The following is a 20,825-nucleotide window of genomic DNA, read 5'->3' on the forward strand; positions in this document are numbered from 1 at the left end:
TCTAAAAACTTGTATTTTTTAAATTTATTTTATTAAATAAATAAGATTTGAATTTTTAGTTTAAAAGGTTGAGATAAAGAAAGACACGTGAAATAGATTTTACAATATTTTATCTTGAATTCTTTATAGCATTCCTAATAATTTATGTATCCTATTTTTTAAAACATATCATCAAAATTTACTTTTTTTTTTTTAAAATTTTACTTATTAATTTTTATAATATATCATACATCAATTTTTTAAATTGGTCTTTACATAATTTAAATGTTATATTATTTAATAGTTTGTTGGAAAAAAAGTATAAGGCGAGAGAAATTATTGTGAGAGGCAAGTACATAAATAGAGAAAAACAAATAAAATATTTTTACATTTGTGTACAATTCACACTAAATCTAACTTAACACTGTAGCAAAATGTAAAATAAATTTAAAGATACATAATCCGTCGAGGTAGTTTTGAACTATTTTTTTTTTTCAAATTTTACATAAAAATAGGTTTTACAAAACCTATTAGGAGTGCTCTTAGGATACATAATTTTATATTTATATCTCTTTTACTCTAAAAAGAGTTGCTCGTATGGTTATACAGTTCATATGAGATGAGATAAGATGTTTTGTTGAAAGTTAAATAAAATATTGTCATAATATAATTTTTTAATATTAATTTTATTTTGAAATTTCAAAAAGTTAAATTATTTATTATATTTTGTATAAAAATTTAAAAAAATTATAATAATAAGATAAAATAATTTAAATTTGAATAAACAAGGGGCATGTATATTTATTAAAAAAATAATTAATACAGGTGTTTTAGCACATAAATTACACACGAAAAAAAATATAAACAATGAGACAATGGGAAGTGTGCACAATTTCTGTGCCAACTTTCCTGTCTGTAACATTTCTGTATATATTATGGGAGGAAAAGTCTACATTCTACAATTTTATTTCACCTTTATTTCACCGCAACCAACTTTTATTGTCTTCAATTCTTTAAATTTTTCTTTAAAACAAATAAAAATGTCCAAAACATCAAAAAAGTATATTTTACCTAAGAAAATGAAAATGAGATACTATTTAAGAGTTTTTCTACATATTATCTTTACACGACAGATCATATTTAATTTTTTTAATTTTATTCTTTTTAAATTTTTAAAAAAATTCTTATACTCATGGTCTATAACCACATATATATTTGTTAAGAAGAAAAAAAAAAGTAACATTATATAAATGATATTTCTTTAAAACAATGCAACCAACGATATTTCTTTTAATAATTTTTTATATAATTATATTTAAAAGTAAAAGTATGTATAAAATAAAAATGATATTTTATAAGTTATTTTACCTTAAAAATTGTGCGCTTGTCATTTTTACTGAAAATTCTAAGTTTTTATAATTTCTTTTTACGCTTCACGTGATTTCTGAGCTTGCAGTCCGACAGCGGCTCCTAGGTTCTCTTCATGCTTTTGTCACGTAATGGTTGCCTCCATCCTCTTCTGTGTCTGCAACTGTTGGGGGATTATGAAAATATATCTGCAAGCTGGGTTCCTTCTTCTTCTTCTTCTTCCGTCCATCATTCCTCTGTTTGATCTCCAATAATGCTGAGGAAGAGAATGCAACCCCGTCCATTGATCTTCTTGTTGTTTGTGTTGAATGGCGCCTCTTTTTTGCTGTCACTTTGCAGCTTTGTTGCTTCTTCTTCTAGGCCCTTTCAGCTTACCCATCCTCGGTCTCCATCTTCTGATCTCAACTTTGAAGGACCCCCGCGTGATGATGCACTCAATCTTCTGGCATTCAAATCCAATGCCGATTCCAAGAACAAACTTTTCTTCTCTTCCAATGCGACCTCTCATTTCTGTCAATGGCAAGGAGTCAAATGCGCCAAACATAAAGTTGTTCGCCTCGTCCTCGAAGATCTAGATCTGTGTGGAGTTCTGGCTCCTGACACTTTGTCACGACTTGACCAGCTCCGAGTTCTGAGTTTGCAGAACAACTCTCTAACCGGAACCATTCCTGACCTGTCCGGACTCTTTAACCTCAAAACTCTGTTCCTCGACCATAACTTGTTCACGGGTTCTTTCCCGACTTCGATCTTGTTCCTCCGTCGGCTACGTACTATAGATATTTCTTACAACAACCTTACCGGAATGTTGCCGTCCAGGTTGGCTGCCCTTGACCGGCTCTACTACCTCCGTCTCGACTGGAACAGGTTGAATGGAACGGTTCCTGCGCTTAGGCAGTCGACCCTCCAAATCTTCAACGTCTCAGGAAACAACCTCTCGGGTCCCATTCCAGTTACACCAACTCTGATACGCTTCAGTCCTTCCTCATTCTCATGGAACCCCAATCTCTGCGGCGAGATCATAAAAACAGTGTGCCATCCCGGCCCACCCTTTTTCGGTCTGTCAGCGCCGTTTGCGGCTCCGCCTCCCTCGTCGGTGCTGGGTCAAAGTGCGCAAGTACACGGGTTGGAGTTGACTGATCACAGTACGTTTCAAAAGAAGAAGCACAAGAGAAACGCCGTGATCATGGGGTTCTCGGCAGGTGTTCTGGTCCTCATCTGCTCGCTCATCTGCTTCGCTACAGCCGTAAAGAAAGGCGGCAGGAACAACAAAGATTCCTCAACGACGCCCGTAATGATCAGTTCTGAGGACACGGCAGCCACGGCCGAGGCCGCGGCGGTGATGCAGACAGAGCAAGAAAAGGAGCTGGAGGAGAAGGTGAAGAGAGTGCAGGGAATGCAAGTGGTAAAGAGTGGGAGCTTGGTGTTCTGCGCGGGGGAGGCGCAGCTGTATACGATGGAACAGCTGATGAGGGGCTCGGCGGAGCTACTGGGTAGGGGAACCATTGGTACAACGTACAAGGCAGTGCTAGATAATCGGATGACAGTGAGCGTGAAGAGGCTGGATGCAGGAAAACTAGAGAGCACGAGCAAGGAGATGTTCGAGAGGCACATGGAATCGGTGGGAGGACTGAGGCACCCGAATCTGGTTCCTCTGAGAGCGTATTTCCAGAACAAGGAAGAAAGGCTTCTGGTTTATGATTTCCAAAAGAATGGCAGTCTCTTCTCCCTCATTCACGGTAAGTAGAAAGCGATCGAGCTCCTTCATTAAATTTCTCAGCTTCATTTTCACAATTACTTGCATCATCCATAACTTCCAACAACGTAGAAAACATCGATCGAAAATCTTTAGTTCATAACTCTAAGATTTTTAGGTACTGTCTCGCCCTACAAAATTTTCACCTTAAAGATAAAATTTTCATCTTATTATTATAATATTTTCAAATTTTTATATAAAATATAATAAATAATTTAACCTTTTTTTTTTTTAATTTTTAAAATTTTAAAATAATAATATTTAAAAATAATATTTTAATATTTAATCTTAAAAACTGAAAATCCTCGTCCGAAAATTTTATGCAGAATCAATCGTTGAAAAACAGGATTTGTAGAAGATGATCATTGATATCTGATTGATATGGCTATGACTTTAGTTTATCAATTAAACACCGAGAATCTTGCAGCTGTCCACGTTGGGACTTAGACTTAACGTTAATATCGACAATTTGATTTGTCAAAGCGAATCTTAGAATTGACTTGTTTGCTTGGGGGCCGGATATTCACCTCTTTTTTTATAAGATGCAATAGCATATAAGTTGATACAAAAATTATATCCACCTTCATTTTTTTTTTTTTTTGTATTCTTTATACATTTTATTAACGTAATTAACTGTATTATTTTTTTAATATAAAATAATTATTTTAATTAATCATATTAATAAAGTATACAAAAAATATATAAAAATAATTATATGTTTTTATAAGTCAATAGGTGCGAAAAAATTGAATAAATATATTATAAAGTTGCAAAATTATTTTAATACTATTTTTATTTTGAAATTTATAAAAATTATATTGATTTTTGAAAAATGATATTTGAGATCATGGTTGTACAAACATCGCATAGTTTCTTTGAAAAAAGTGAATTAATACAGAACCCATATTAAAAAAAACTAACTTTTTAATTTTAGATCTCACTCTTTTTCAAAGTAATTGCATGGCACACTCTACGACTGTATGTAGCATTACTCTTAATTTTTATATTTGAATAATGATTAGGTAATAATGAGATAAAAAAGTTAAATATTTGATATTGATAAGTATTTTATCTTTGATTGATGTTTGGGAATAAAATTATAAAAAAAATTAAAAATTTTAATGAATTTTGTGTGTGCAAAAAGCCCTTAGAATTGTGGTTTCCATCTAAAAGTGTTTAAAAAATAAAAAATAAAAATTTGCCTATGCAGGTTCAAAATCAAGGAGGGCAAAGCCACTGCATTGGACATCTTGCTTAAAAATAGCCGAGGACGTAGCACGAGGGCTCTCTTACATCCATCAAGCATGGAGGCTAGTCCATGGCAATCTCAAGTCCTCCAACGTCCTCCTCGGCCCCGACTTCGAGGCATGTGTGGCCGACTACTGTCTCTCTATCCTTGCCAAACCGTCCTCCGATCCCGATCCCGACTCTACTGCCGTGTACAAAGCACCAGAAACGCGCAACTCAGGCCGCCAAGCAAACTCCAAATCCGACGTGTACTCGTATGGTATCCTGTTGCTAGAGCTCCTAACTGGCAACGCACCATCACAGCTCCCGTATTTAGTGCCCAATGAAATGGTAAATTGGGTAAGATCCATGAGGGAAGAGGATGACGGTGGGGTAGATAATAAGATGGAAATGCTTCTTGGGGTGGCCATAAATTGTACACTCAGCTCCCCTGAGCAGAGGCCCACTATGTGGCAGGTATTCAAGATGCTACAGGAGATTAAAGAGACAGTATTAATGGAGGATAATGAATTGGACCCACATTAGGAGATGTCCTCTGGTTAATATGATTTGTACTAGCTATTCCATTGTGATGCATAGAAAATAGAAAATATATATAGAGATGACAAGTGCAATGTTACTTTTGCTTAATTTCTACTTCTTCTGTTCTTTTCCTATCTTCCTGTTGGCTTTGGAAGTTAAAGAATTGGTTGAGAAAATAAAGAGGAAGCAAATAAAAAAGTTTAATAAAGTATTTTTGTGTTAATAAAATAAAATAAATAAAAACTCATAGAATGCAATTAAAGCATTTTAAAAAAAAAATGACATGAATTGGTTTAAATTTAGTTGAAATCAGATGGGTATATGATGAATTCAAATTGAATCGGCTGAATGGAATCCTTTGGACCTACTCCTGCAGAGTAAATCTTGGTCCTGTGTACCGTATCCTCAGAAATTTCTCTACATGAAACTGATTAAATCGCTTACTTTTCAAGGAGTGTGGCCCCAAAAGATTGTTTGCACCCATGAAGTGTTGAACCTTAAACCTTAAAAGAAGTGATACCCATCAAAATTTTTCAAGCTTTGAATTAAATAAATCACAAAAGCATACCTTTTTATTTTTTATTTTTTTTTGGGGGCCCCGGTGGTGAGGGGTTCAAACCCAGATTTTTCATTTGAAAAACCGGGCTATATACCATCAGCTCTTGCCTACAAAAGCATACTTAGAAACATAAAAGAAGCATAATAAATTTCGTTCCGGACAGTTTCCCTTTTGCTTTGACTGTAGCCTCTACACAAACCAAGAACAGGGAAAATATACATTTTAAAGAATTTCTTTTGTTGTGACATAGCATAGCAGAGTGACTACATGTTCAATTCATTTCACCATATCATATCGTTCTTATTACACACAGTAAACAGTTAAAGCACTAATACATATTAGCTAGTCAGATCACAATTAGAAGAGAAAGAAAAGGTACAAAAAAACCCTTTATACACAATTATATGACTAGACTAAAGAATTTCTTCCCCTAAGTATCATAATGGAGAGAAGATATACCAAAACATTGGCTCCACTTCCAGACATACTCTTTTATGAACGCATCACCATTTGCACCATCACAGCTTTCAGTCTCCTTTTTGTTTATCTCAGAATCATTGGCAGCATCGAACACTGCTTTACAAGATGCTCCAAATGCAGCAACCACCGCTAAAAGAATTCAAGATTACAAACAAGCTTCTTCAAAATCATCTCATCCAAGACTGCTACAAGCAGATATCCTCCCACAACCACTTACTGCACACTGCACACAGAAAATAATGAGGTAAATCTTCACTGATGCGTAGCAAGATCTTTCAACCTGTTTTGTTATTTGACCTAGGCACAAAAATATTGACGGTTGGATGTCAAGGAGTTAATTTGGAAACCCACATATAATATCTCAGCAGCATATTGGAGTTTCGGCTGACTGTTTTGTTGCAAGTACTTGACAGCTAGGACTACTTTTTATAGACTCGGAAGGAAAATGTTATTGGCAATTTCCAATATAAGTGGAGGGTTTTCTGCATAACTACTGCCAATCAAGTGGTGTATTTCATACAAATCAAACCCTCCCTTTTTCCAGCCATCCAAGGAACAGAAAATTAAAAGGAAAGGGAAATAATACAAATATAGACTTGTAAGTAGTTCTCAAATATGAGCTTGTCAGAAAAAGATTACCTGCACATATTTTTATTCGCTCCCCGTGGTATGTATTGGGTCATAGTTATAGGTCAAAGATGAATATTGGCAACCATAAGCTGGTGACCTTAGAGGATTACGTCATACGTGGCAGAGACTGTGGACGTGGTCGTGGTCTTGCCCTCATAATTGTTTCATCGCTGTGCCTGATCCATTCTGAAAGTCTCCATGGCTTCTGCCACTTCCACTTAAATTGTACAAGCCATTGGTGATGGCTTCTCTTCCACCTCCAGAGCTTCCCAGCCTGTCCCATGACTGCCAATTTTTTCATTGATAACTGCCCAATTGGTACCATCTGCATTAAAACCAATCCATCTTTCTTAGCCAAACAGGAAACAAGATAGCAATTCCTCAATTAAAGGATCAGAGCATTAACCTTTCTTGACTGATCTATAAATGCTGCTGATTCTCTGACCAAGCCATTAGCAATGCCTGGTGTATATTTGAGCTGTTTTTGTGCCGGCACAGACATTGGAGACAAGGGACCACCCATTTCATCTGCAAAGTGTTTCAATGAATTCTGTGCATTCACCTGTTCAAGATTATCCTGAAGAATTTTAAAAAATAATAATAGGAATAACACTAAAAAAACTAAATTTCAAATCTTGAATAATATATTAAGGAAACCATGACAGCACCAACAACAGCTTTATAAACCTGTAGAAAGGGCACCAATATCCTATGTGTTTTTCTAATGAGAAATGATATTTGCAGTCAGAGCACGCAAGCGCCACACACTCATTTAGAAAAAAGTGAGTAAATCTATGATTCACATGAAAAAATTAATTTTTTAATGGTGGACCCCACTCATTTTTAAAAGGAGTGCATGGTGCTTGCACAATTCACGACTGTATCTAGCATTACTCTTTTCTAATTATTTATTACTCTAATACTTTACTAGTGAGTTACTTTTTAACTCCAAAGATTGCATAAAGTCACTTGAGCAAACTCCTTCAAGAATACTTGTTCAATTTATAATGTATTTTGACAGGATTCTTCTTTTAATGATTTTTTTACAGGGATCAATATTCAAATTCAATACTCTAGTTATGGTAGTAATCTAAAGTCAGCCGCATAACTTGAGTTTTAAGCCATAATTAGGCTATAAACTAGTAGAGCTTGTGCACGGAGGAATTTCAAATGCAATATATAATCTTACCGAAGCAGGTGTAGCCAATGCAGTTGCAACTGCTTGCTCTCTTGATTTTAATTCCTTTTCAACATCCTTTCTACGTATCTCACTTTGTCGCAATAGTCCCACTAGTTCTTTAAGTTGCTCTTTCATTTCCTTGATTTCCACATCCTTCTCCCATTGTTGACACCTGTAAAAAACATGGGAACTAAATCTTGAAATTTTGATAAGGAAAACAAATTACCATAACCCCCATTATTAAAAAAGAATTACCCATGTTATGCCTATCTTTATATCAATAAAATATCTTCTTACCAAAAAAAAAAAAAAAAGAATTACCCATGTTGCTGATTCATTCATTATGAAATTACAATAAATATATTAATGATAAGCTAATTGGATTAATTGGATCAATCAAGTTGGCCAACTTTACAGTGTTAAAAGTGAAGTTATTAGATGGTTGTCAGCTCAAAGGAAGCACCTGGCATCTGCAAGAGAATTGAACATATACTGAAGCAAATTCTTTGCATCTCCCATGGAGCGCAACTGGTTCCAACGCCCACGGTTAGTGAAGGCACGCTCCCGCTCTTCTGCCTCTGAAAGTTGTGAGGCCATAGCTACAAGTGAATTGGAGGCAATACTGAGCATGCTCTCTAGTGAAGATATTCTGGCCATTCTTGCATTTGGTGACATGGAGGATGCTCTGAACAAGAAAGGTAAAGGAGTAAAAAACCCTAGAGAGGGGGGGAAGGGGGATGAAGCATTCTCTGTTCTACCGGATTCATGTAATCTTATTTGATAAATCATAGGCTGCAGAAAAGAAAATTCAGGATTATGATCAAAATTTACCTAGCAATTCCATTCTTTCCTCTTGGAGGACTAAGGCCTTTTGAAGCAAATTCATCCACTTGCTTCAGGATGGCTAACTCTTCTGCCAGTGCTGCTCGCCTGGAGATTGCAGCAAAACTAATAAGTAGACTATTACTACACATCAGCAATATTATAAGATGAAAATATATAGCACATACACTTGACTTTGCTTCTCATATTCATTACGAACTTCCTGCACATTCACCATGACTTCCAGCTCATGATCAAGCCAACGTTGCAAGGCTTTCTCGTTGCTCTATAGATGAGACTTATGTTAGGATGGATTTAAATCATAGAATACCATCAATATGTATCCCAAGAAGATGAAACAAACATCATTACCTGGCCGTTTGTCCCATTTCCATTGGTAATAACTGGAATAAGAAAGACAATTAGAAACTTGGAGAGTGAAAGGAAAGGTCCTATCATGTAAACATCCCTACATTTTTCTACAACGCACTACTCTAACTGAGTGCACACTGACGATGGGTGAATTCAACTTTTTCATATTTATAGAGAACTTTGACAAATTAATGTTTCATAGAGGAGTCACACAATAGGAGGAAACAAAGGGCTTCCATACAAAACATATAATTAGTCATAGTTAACACGACATACCTGTGCTGTCACGGGAAGAAGACTTCCGAGCTTCTAGTAATTCTTTTAGCCTCTTGGTGGCCACTGCAGCCTCTTCTGTCTTTCTTTGAAGAACCTGAATGGAAAAACTGAAACATTCACAAAATAGCTACACTTGCCAAAACTAGAAACAATAAATAGAAGCAATTTACTTATCACATATAAGTATGTTATGGTTAGAAGCCTTGGGAGTTGGGAATAGTAACTTCCATTGTCCTTCATTGTTATTTGGCAATCTTATCGCATTCATTACTCATAATTCTTGAAGAAAAAGGACTCTGATGTCATAAGATAACACATCAAAAAGCATGCCTTTTAACCAATGATTGATGCAGCCCAAACTTTCAATACCTGTAGTTTCTAATACTTTATTTCTCTCTCTCTCCCTCTCTCTTTCTCTCTCTCTCAACTCTTTAGAGATAAGCATCTGTTGTTCGATGGCAGCATCTGAAGTGTTTCGAGGTATGGAAATATGGGCAATGATTCCCGATAGTAGGGAGCTACTGCAACTACTTGACATCCATATTCCACAAAAGCCCATTTTATGGTAGTAGCATATCAGATATTAAATGGTACTACGTGTCAGAGAGTTATGACTAAATAAGTATTTAGGCTAGTAATAGATAGATTCTCACCATTTTCTGGCGCTGGTTTAAAGCTTGAAGCTTATGCCTTTCATACTCATTTCTCCTCCCCTCCTTCCGTAACTGATTTTGCAAACATGCATAAGAAATAAGGATAACACAAATAACATAGTCAATCAAATCCTTATGGGGTGATGGTGTCATTTGGCCCAAAGGCTATTGTTCTATGAAAAGATTTTCATCAGCTGTTTCTACAGACAAGATATACTAAACAAAAGTCCCATTGAACAATATTATCCCAGACTTATTTTCTTAATCGTATCATAGAATGACCCTCAAGTTTTGGAGTTAAACATCCTTTTCACCCCTAAATTACCAAGTATTTTACACATTGCACTCTTCAATTCCTATAGACCATCAAATACTCTGTTAAAATCCAATGGTCAAGATTGGGCCACATCATTTACTTTTTGCCATCTTAACAGTCAAAAAAATTAAAGGGGGAGTACTTTTTGTCAGTTCTTGGTAGTTTGGGGTGTAAGCTGCAAAAACATCTAGTAGTTAGTGGTGAATAATACAGTGAACCCTAGAAGTTACTGTTGCCTCATGAGTTAAGGGTTCTTGCAGTCTAGTAAGGAAAATATATAGCGTACAGTAATAACCATCATGTCATAACTGTCTTTGATGAAAAGCCATAATCAGCAAACCCACACATGAACCACGGTCCCCCCCAGCAGGAGGTTTGTATTGTGTGTTTCAAGTTTGATGTTGATATCAAGTGCCACCAATCTTAGAACCAAAACCTTACTCACCAAGGATGAGGTGTACCTCTTATAACATAATTTTGACAGCTTTTAACTGAAATAATCAACAATAAGTCATCATGAATGTAGTTAATTGTAGGCTACCAAAGTCTGCATGAGCATGAATGTTCTAATAGTTGAATTTAGGTCAATAGCTTATGCCCATAAGTAGCCAGTAACCCTTAGTTGTATGAGGACAACACTTTTGATCTGCCACGTGTGCTAAATCAAGTAATCAAGACTACTGCATTTTAATAAATTTACCATAAAAAAGCAAATAAAATGCAAATTCTATCACATTTGAGCTCAATTTCACTTCCTTAAAAGCAACAACCAAGAAACATAGACCACACCTCTAGCCAACAGAATTTGCTGGTAAGAGCCCAAGAGGGTGGACTAATTTGTCTCTTCAATAATATCAAGAACCTTCATTTTTGAAAAAGAAAAAGGTAGGGAGAGTGTTGAGTACCTGCAGCAGCTCCTTCTCTCGAGAGGCCTTCCACTGCCGAAATTGTTCTGCCTCTTGTTTTATTCTTTGTTGCAATTGAACCTAGAAGTTAATAAAGTAGCACATACAGCGGAAAATAGGTTAGAGAATTTATATGCTATATAATTTGCAAAGAAAAATACTTGCTCTCATGAAATCACATCATCCACTATCGCATTTTTATTGGTATTAAATGAAAACTATTCCTATAAAGCCACATCATCCCTCCACTTATGTTCTTGTTAAATGAAAAATAAATAATACATACAATCAAGTTAAAATTATTAAATGGATGATAATACGTCTAACTAAATCAATAATTTTAATTTAAAAATAAAACTATAAGTATAAAATAACATATTTAACCAAGTAACTAAATTTTATTAAAAATTGGCAGTCTTTTAGTTTTCAAAACATGTTTCTTTTAAAGAGAAAAATAAACCTGAGAAAGAGTATAGAGATATGACTAACTGCATCATTTGATAATAGTGCAAAAGAAAAATAAAAGAGTTAGCAAAGATGGGTTCCTCAACTTTCTCATTGATTTTTTGTGGTACGTGGTATAAAGTGAGTCTAAAATATATATATTTTTATATTTTAAGATATTTAAATATATTTAAACTATTTAAAATCAAAATTATTTTAAAAGATATATTATTTTTTAATTATATATATTCCCACACATTGCTCGGGTCTGCGACTAGTGTATAGAGATAATGAAGACTAAAATGATATTTAACCTTTTGTGCCTTTATAAATTGAATTTCGTCTTGCAATCGCTTTGCTGCTTCGTCACTTTTTTGCTTTTGCTTTAAAAGCTGAACCTGACTCTCCTGTTTCTTCTTAAGATCCAAAATCTGGTGTGCATGAGTTGTAGAAGGTATTTATTAGTTGTGAGAAGTACCTTCTACAAGAAATATTATCTGAGAAAGAAAAATAGAAAAAAGAAAAGATCTTCACCTGAGCCTCTAGTGCCTTGAGTTTCTGGGCATGAATATCTTGCAACCTCTGTGTTTGTCCATCAGAACCAGCAGCAAGATTTTCAACTTCAGCCAACAAATGATCCCTCTCTTGCTGCATTAATAGAACAGATGAACATGTGATTAATTATCTGTTTCCTCAATAAAAGCATGCAAATTTTTAAATTCATATTGAACCTGCACTGATTTTTTCTCATCCTCTAGTTCCATGATTTTCTTTCCAAAGTGCTGTTTGAGTGTTGCAGTGTCAGACTCGCCAAAAAGTTTCATCTCTGACTGCATTGACATACACCCCATGGGTGAACCATAAGAACATGTCATGTGAATTCCATGTCCACGTTTAAATTGAGCATCATGGACACATAATCTTAAACAGATGATACTTATGTGTATAAACCTTATCTGCTCTTGTAAAAGAGAATGCGAGTCAATACATAGCTAATCATTCCAGATTCAGACTTTTCCACTACTGGTCATTATCAGAGAATGCTATTTTTCTTCTTATATTCATTTTAGAATAATATTCCAGCAAAGTTTTATACTAAATACCAGAATCATTCTTTCCTGGCTTTCAGGTTCATGCAGTAAGAATATCAAATGCTGTTGAATGCTGTCCATGCATACCTCTTTCTGTTCTAAACGTTTATTTAACTCGTTTAACTCTTTGTCCATGGTATTTTGCAGAAGTGTGTGCTCCCATTCCTTTGCCACTTCTTCATCAATTTCCCTTGAGTCCCCTACTAAAAATTTCAAATACAGCTTAGATAAAATGGTTCTAACTGAACAAACTCAAATTATGTTACAAAAGAAAACAGAAAGAAAAGAATGGTGAGAGAAGAAGTGATGATAAATAGGTAGCAAACCATATACAACAAACCATGGATGAAGTTCAAGCTTAATTTGAGCTGATATCATTGATTACGAAACGTGAAAAAGTCTCAAAGTACAGAGGAGTCATACCTGTCATTGTTTCACCCATTTGATAATCAGATGACTCCATGCTGCGCAAGCCCCTTTTAAGTCCATCACTTTTTACTGGGCAGGTACTACCATCCTGGTGGACAGTTTTAGGTTCACATGTGTATCCAGATGATATATTAACCCAGCCTTGAGGTAAGTGATAGTAGAAGACTAAAGTCACCAAACAAAATCAGTAGGAGAATCTAGAACATACTTGACCATCCGTTTCATATTGTTCTGCAACTGGGCATCCCCTACGGTATTCATGAAGTTCCCGACAAAGATTTTCATTGGCAGCTTCAAGCCAAGCAATCCTTTCCTTTAGAACCTACACAATCTGTTCGATTAGATAACTTATTTGAGTAATAAAATATACTTTATTTCCAAAACAATATTGAAAAGAATGAGCAATGCTAGACAAAAGGCCCGTGCAAGCACTTTTGAAAAAAGTGCGACCCATCTGAAAAACCCACTTTTTTTTGGTGGGTCTAACTTTTCTTAAATGGTTTGCACGGAGCTTGTAAGCCCTTGGCTTGTATCTAGCATTATTACTCTTTTTCTTAACAACCTGCACGATTAGTTTTATCAAGTAACTTCCGTTAATGACTCAAGTATCTTCAAGAATGTATTTGTAAAACATGCTCAATTTGTTGTAATAATGACCAACAAAGAGATATATAAGTTGCGAAATACCTGTACTTCCTCAGAAGAAGATCCTCCCATTCGGGCACAAAGCTCAGCTTGCAAATACTCTAGTTGTTGTCGCATTTTTAGCATCTCATTCGACATGGGATCTCTATTGACCTTTTTAATGACAAAACAAAGAAGTTATATCTATGGCACATTCACAGTCGAAAGAATTTTGTCTGCATTTAAATATGAAAAGGAACTTGAGGAAGAAAGAAAGAAAGAAAGAAAGAAAGAAAGAGAGGTAGATAGATAGAAAGAAAGAAGAGTCAATCCAAAAGACTTACAATAGGCTTATTTTGGATGTTGCGGGCACGATTTGCATACTTCAAAGTGTTAAGGGTTTCTTCGGCATTGATATCAGCAGGACTAATGCAGGCTGGACAAGGATGGGCAGGAAAACATGATAAAGTTTCAACCATATTTAAGAGAAAGAAACTCAAAGAAAATCTTGGGGAAGAAAGATAAGGGAAATTGAGAGATATAATAAGACCATGCAACACATAAAATAAAACATACAGAAAATAGTTATTATTCTGGTATCTTATTCAAGTTTAAGAAAACCAAAAACCAGTTAACATTTGTTGAAAAAGCATGTTTTGGACCAAAAAGAAAAGCCAGAATGTGCTATCTAGATTATTGAGCTTAAGTGTAATTGCCTGCATGCCATGAGTAACCTGGGAAGTTGTGGGGGAGGTGGGGTCATTAGAGACTCAGTCGGGTGTTTCATAGCATGCTTTGCTGCCAGTTATGGTGAGGAAACAAATTCCTTGGCTGAACGTTCAGCAGTTTTAAATGGCCTAGAGTTGTGCAGGAAACTTGGGATCAGCAGAGTGCAGCTGTTTGTTAACTGGCTGCTGGTGGGAGAGGAGATACCATGGACAGTGCGGGATATTTGGATTGGCATCTCTTTACTTCTGGCGTCATGCCATATAACTATATCCAACATTTTCAGAGAGGAAAACCGGGTTGCTGACTAACTTGCAAAGAATGGAGCTCAAGGAAAATCTTGGGAAACTACAAGAAGCTCTCAGATGCTTCCAAGGGAGGTCAGAGGATTACCAGCTGTGGACTGTGCAGAAGAATGCTCATTATTTGTGTGTTTTGTATATTTTCAGGAATAATCCGTTTCGTATACCAATAAGGATCTTAAAATGTAACCACGGTATTCATCCACTATAAGTGAGGAATTTTAATAAAAGGACCATAGAGTTACCAATATATATATGTATATATATAATAACGGGTAAAAAAAAGAGCAATGCGAGAACATGTGAAACACATGTCTTCATTCTAGCTTCTTTGCAACAGGACATGCTTGTGAGACTTTGGAGATCACACCTTTTGGGAACAAGATGAGTGAAGTAGGTGTAATGTGTAGATATGTATACCAATATGCAAATTTTTTGGCGAATTACATTTTGCACCTTTGAATTATAATTTTTTTTTTATTTGCATACTAAACGGCCAAATTTGATCATTGGCACCATGCATTACCAAAGTTTTGGCAATTTGTACACTGTTAAGATTTGACAGTTAAAAATGATGAATAGGACATGTAGCACGATCTCAATGGTCAGATCTCAACCCTTTTACAACAAACAAAAAAACAAAAAAGGAGGTTTCTTATCATGTTTACAAGATATTAGTTCCTGAAAACATATATTTTTCTTATGGCTTCTGTTGCACATATAAAAAAAAAATTACATTTGAGTCACTGTTATGATAAGAATAAAGCTTTGGAAGCCCCATTGCCAAAGTAATCTAACATACTACTCATGAGCAAACAAATTAATGATACAAAAGTAACTAACCTATCATTACAGTTCTGCTGTTACCGCCAAGTGAATCCTGTGCAAATGCATTAGTTTATTACAAAATATTGAGAAATTAAAAGGAAAATATATCAGGTTTCATGTCAAATGAATATATTTCAGGCTCAAACAAATAAAACAGAGAAATAGCAAAGTTATGAATAAACTTAAGAAATACATTTTTCACCCCCAAACTACCACGTGTTTTACACTTTGTACTCCAAAGTACCAAAACTAGCAATTTGCATCCTCAAACTACTAGGAACTATCAAATAGGAGCCATCAAAATCTGACCGTTAAGATGGAAAAAAATAGGAGCCATGGCACAATCTTGACCATCAAACCTTTACAGAGGGTACTATTTGACAGCTGGAGCAAGTTGGGGTATAATGTGTTGGTTTTGATACTTTGGGGTGCAAAGTATAAATCACCTAATATTAAAGGGGCGAAAGTTTAGTTAACCTTAAACTTAAAAAACATAGTAAAACCCTTCAAAAGGAAAGCCTACTAGCCATGTATACACATGTATAAGACTCCCTCCTCATGTTCTTTGTAGCAAATAAGCATGGATAAACGCAATAAAAATGTCAAATCCTGCCAAGTAAGTTCCAGAAGACTAGACAGTGTGTAAATATTAGCCAATAATTGCTAATATTAAGACTAAACTTACCTTTGAGATAAAAAAACACTTCATACTCAGGTACTCACTTTGTACCTTTTCTACAAAATATAATCTGTTATAAATTGGAATAAGTTAATGGCTCCACATTAATGCTAAATGAATCTCATGTCCACCATCATCATAATAATCGAACGGAAAGCAGACTAAGGAATTGCTATAAGATCTGTTTAGGAAAGAAATTTCCCCTTTGAATACAGTTCTTCACATTGTTACCCTCTTTCAAAATAATACAGGACTATCAAGAATTTACAAGAAGAGATTCGCAGATTTCAAAGAAATATATCGAACCTGCAAAAGCCGAGTAAGTTTACTATCCCTGTAAGGAACATGAACACCTTCTTTGCGCTTTTTCTCATCACCAAGTGCGCTGATGACATTACCCAGTGCAAGAAGGCCCTTGTTAATGTGAACACCTGATTGCAGATGAAAATGTCCATGTGATTTCTCTATGACCAGAAAGCTCATCTAGATGCAACAGTTTATGTATTTTGCCACCTACCTTCCTTAAAACGCAGACCATCAGAACCTGTTCTTTTAGCTCGCTCTGATCCAGCAAGATCCACTAAATGCAACTTGGCACATAGATATTCTTCATTCTCAGTTTCACTAAGATTGCTATCACTAGAAATAGCTGGATTGAACTTGCGCATTTGCTCCAATGTAATGGTGAAGATGGCATGAGAACGACTATAACAAGCAAAAAAAGAAAAATGTCACTAAATCCGATAGTGTAGACTGCATATTGAACACAGCACCCATTTTAAATCAATGCTAGTAAAAGCCAGCCTCATAGTCAGAATTAAAACATCAGATAGCTGGTCAAAAGGGCTAACATAAGATGAAAGGATCTGGATATCCTTCCAAAATTTGTATTATAAACTCGAATTCTTTAATGAGTGAAGCAAGCATTTGTATCTTGAGCTATATATTGCAGTGTCATTCATATTTTAGCATTTTAGCATGTCGCAAAATTTGCCAAGTAACAGGTTCAATTGGCAAATATGTTCATGCTGGGCTTTTTCCATCACTGGTAAATGCCTGGATTAAGCCTTGCCAAAAATTTGCTTCTTTCGCAGATCTATCCAAACTTTTCCATCTGTGGCACCAATCATAAGAAATTTTTTTTTGATAAGTAATATTAAATTTTATTGATATAAAGAAGGCGTAAGCCGGGTACACCGGAAGTATACATGTGAATACACCTCATTAAGAAGCACAATCATAAGAATACCATATGCACAATCCAAGTATCCAATTTGATTTTTAAAAAAAAAGGGAAAAGAGAGTTTCATTCTCTATATGCCAGAATAATATATCAAATAGAATATATTCTTCAGTTAAGAAAACTGAAAACACAGAAAAACACATAAATACTTGTATACATTATAATTTAGAATGAAAAGGAAATGCATAACTAACCTTGACTGGTTGTTCATATTTGTACTCCCAGTTGCCCTGCTTAGTGATCCTTGTTCCAGGCATGCAGCCATTTCCTTTAGCGTGCTTACACTGACTTCAGTAGAACCAGCCAATGTAATCACACCATTTGATGTTTCCCGGATTTGTATGGGTGATTTCACAGGAATGGGAACTTTCCCTGCATGGCCATTTGCAGTTTCTGGTTTGCTCAATGCAGTGGGATCCAGCAAGTCTTGTACTTCTTCTTTTAGAATCTTTTCACATTGAAATCTTTCAGTCAGACACTTGCTTTGAGAAGGCAGAATAGCTTTAGATGCATAGCACATACACTAGCTAGTATGAAGAAACTTCACAATCTATGACCATGACATTACACATCCACAGAAGAGTCCAAATCAACAGAGATTAGAAGATACGCTTAGAAATAGGATAGGCTATTCCATAGCAATTAGTAACATTCTTACTTGTAATTCGGTGTGAAGAACACACCTTCCACTCCAATGAAATAGCAGAATTACAAGAAGCGTTTAGAATTAACATCTCTTGCAAATCAAAATTTTCCATGTTAGCAGTGTGGAGGGTTTGTACTTCACACCAGCTTGCAAATATAATTTTCCTTAACTAATATGGTGATCTTGCAACTTGGTACAAGCATGTTGCACTTTGGTTACAAGTGAATAAAAAGTACGAAAGAAACCTCCAAGCCTAACTAATTAAAAAAAGGGGCAAGGGGGTTATATAAAACTAATCTCAATAACTATAATAATTTGAATATTAGAAAGCACATACATAAATGTTGACAACTACATCTGCCGCCATCGTGGAGAATCATCTAATTAGCTGCTATGTGTGATGTGACTGATGCATAAATCCCTTGATGAAATAATTTATTTCTAGAAGCCAGATACATACAGCATGACTCATATTTGTATGGAACATGATATCTTTTGATATAAATATCCATCGGCTACAAGAACTATAGGACGTACCACAGGGAAAAACTGATGCATTCAAATTAACGAGAACATACATGGAAACAAGTTATCCACAGACCTCAATAAAGGAAACATGCAATTGGAATTCGGTTTGATGCTTTAGAGTTTCAATCTTGCTGAACAGAACATCCATAACTTGAGGGATTATTCCTGTTGGGCAACCATCTTTGAAGCCAGTGCCCATGGTATATGTTTTACCAGAACCCGTCTGTAACAGATCAGAAACGTCAACCACAAGGGGAAGGAAACAGAAAAGTGAGCATTGCTCGAGCAACAAAGCTTTACCTGACCATAAGCGAGAACTGTAGCATTGTATCCTTGGAACAAGCCATCAACAAGTGGAGCAATACATTCTTCAAACATTTCAGATGAGGGAGAAGCAGTGCTCCCATAGACACGATCAAAGGTAAAGGAATGCGCGCCAATCTGTACCTGCATCACAGTTACAACCACCACATTTAACCACTTAATATGAATTTACTACAATACTCGGAGGTGTGTATAGGAACTTAAAACACATGGTTACCATATGTGTGTCAATGCATGCTCAAGAAACAGAAAGTGTCTACATTAGCTGCGTATTCCTGAGATAGTCATGTATAGGTTTTGCACCATACAATATACAAGTAATTGGAAATCATATTGTTTTTTTATTTTAAAATCGTTGACACATCGTTGAGTTCTTAACCCAAGCCAGGAAATTATAAATGCAAAACATAACAGACGCAACTGACATAGTAGGTGGGTGGGGTATAATCCGATAATTTAATCGAACTGCAACTTTTCTATGTAATCCCCACGTCTAATAATTAGACAATCCAATACCTCCCATCTATAACTAATGACTCCATAGCGACCATTCCAGGCAATAACTTAACACCGATCCAAAATCAGAAAATAAAGCTTCACAACTATGGGAGTCAACTGGATGGAAAAGACCCCCTTCACTTTTCCGTCACAGAAAGAGACCAATTAAGCCATCAATGGCCGGTAACCAACCAAATATGGATCCAGATCTCCCATGATACAGAAGTCAAGAATTTTCTACTAAAACGGCAGGAAAACAACAAAGTATTTACAGCGCTGTACAATGACTAAATTCATGGACAAGACAACAGGGAGAGAATTGGTTGAGCATTTCACTTGAAATTGAAAAACACACACGCACACAGAATTAGAGCATTGACTTGTCGAATGTGTGCATGAGAGAGAGAGAGAGTCGTCTACCTGGGGCTTCCCGGGCACGACTGTGACACAGTCTTTACAGCCTTGGAGCCGCTCATCGGCGATGAGCGGTCGGACGTGAACCGCCACTTTAACACAACAATCTTCCCCAGCTGCTTCCATTGCTAGCTAGGTAGCCAGCCAGCTAGCCAGAGAAAGAGAAGGATCGATCACAAAACGAGAAATGAAATCAAGAGAGAACCCAGAAAAGATTCCTCAATATCCAAGGAAAACCGTTGTCATTGTCTGACAATTCCCATTTTCCCAATGACCGGAAAGCGATTCAGCAACTAACAGAGAAAAACAAACAAACAGACAGACAGACAAACAGAGAGAGAGAGAGAGAGAGAGAGAGAGAGTGTGTGTGTGTGTACGCGTGCGTGAGTGTTTCTTCAGACAACAAGTTTAGAGAGAGAAAATTGTAGAAATAGTTGAGGGAGAGAACAGAAGGGGAGGGGCAGTCGCGGACTTTCAAGTGGTAGAGGTAACTGCAACGACAACCACCACTGTCACTGTCATGTTTCCTTAAGCTTCACTGCACTTCACACTCCCCACCTGCTTAGACGGCTCCCGTTTGTCGTAACTTTCATGCCACTCTTTCCCAAATTACCCCTCCCTCTTTCCCCTCCCCAACGGCTCTCACCCGTGCTTTAAGCTCCCTACTTATTTTACCATCTTGCCCCTCGGCCGCTAATTCTTTATAATTTATTCTCTTTCCTCTTGATACTATTCCTTAATTATTCTTTATTTTCTAAAAAACATTGTATTATCGATGAGCGTGACATATGACGTAGATTCATCACATACAATTACATAACCATATCATATTTATTCTTGGATGTTTCCTACCTAATCATGAGTAATATTAAATATAATTTTAAAATAAGTGAATTTTACATATTTTTTTAAAATAAAATTTATTATTAAAAAATAATATTTTTATGAAAATTTTAGATTTATCTACTTTTAAAAAACATATACAA

At 35.8% G+C, this 20,825-nt stretch overlaps 2 protein-coding genes across 3 annotated transcripts; one reads left to right on the forward strand and one right to left on the reverse strand.

The window, feature by feature from the left end:
• Positions 1-1,444: 1,444 nt before the first annotated feature.
• On the forward strand, positions 1,445-4,984 carry LOC122298700 (probable inactive receptor kinase At5g67200). Its single transcript, XM_043108566.1, has 2 exons — positions 1,445-3,083; positions 4,311-4,984. The coding sequence occupies exons 1-2, from the start codon at positions 1,601-1,603 to the stop codon at positions 4,871-4,873; spliced, it is 2,046 nt and encodes a 681-aa protein (XP_042964500.1). The 5' UTR covers positions 1,445-1,600; the 3' UTR covers positions 4,874-4,984.
• Positions 4,985-5,683: 699 nt separating this feature from the next.
• On the reverse strand, positions 5,684-20,277 carry LOC122298698 (kinesin-like protein KIN-4A). 2 transcript variants are annotated; one of them, XM_043108565.1, is made up of 26 exons: positions 19,846-20,277; positions 18,904-19,050; positions 18,677-18,826; positions 17,624-17,877; positions 16,704-16,891; positions 16,493-16,617; positions 15,523-15,559; positions 13,996-14,087; positions 13,715-13,825; positions 13,236-13,349; positions 13,022-13,115; positions 12,686-12,798; positions 12,239-12,337; positions 12,042-12,155; positions 11,822-11,938; positions 11,064-11,144; positions 9,843-9,914; positions 9,190-9,283; positions 8,914-8,945; positions 8,730-8,827; positions 8,551-8,649; positions 8,183-8,404; positions 7,729-7,891; positions 6,946-7,101; positions 6,549-6,864; positions 5,684-6,132 (listed from the first exon to the last, which is right to left on the reverse strand). In XM_043108565.1, the coding sequence occupies exons 1-25, from the start codon at positions 19,963-19,965 to the stop codon at positions 6,646-6,648; spliced, it is 3,111 nt and encodes a 1,036-aa protein (XP_042964499.1). In that variant the 5' UTR covers positions 19,966-20,277; the 3' UTR covers positions 5,684-6,132; positions 6,549-6,645. The 2 variants fall into 2 exon arrangements, with proteins under 2 accessions (XP_042964499.1, XP_042964498.1); XM_043108564.1 differs by having other exon boundaries at positions 12,686-12,801.
• Between the last annotated feature and the right edge of the window lie 548 nt (positions 20,278-20,825).

This window comes from Carya illinoinensis, chromosome 16 (assembly GCF_018687715.1).
Source record: "Carya illinoinensis cultivar Pawnee chromosome 16, C.illinoinensisPawnee_v1, whole genome shotgun sequence".
Classification (NCBI taxonomy): Eukaryota; Viridiplantae; Streptophyta; class Magnoliopsida; order Fagales; family Juglandaceae; genus Carya; species Carya illinoinensis.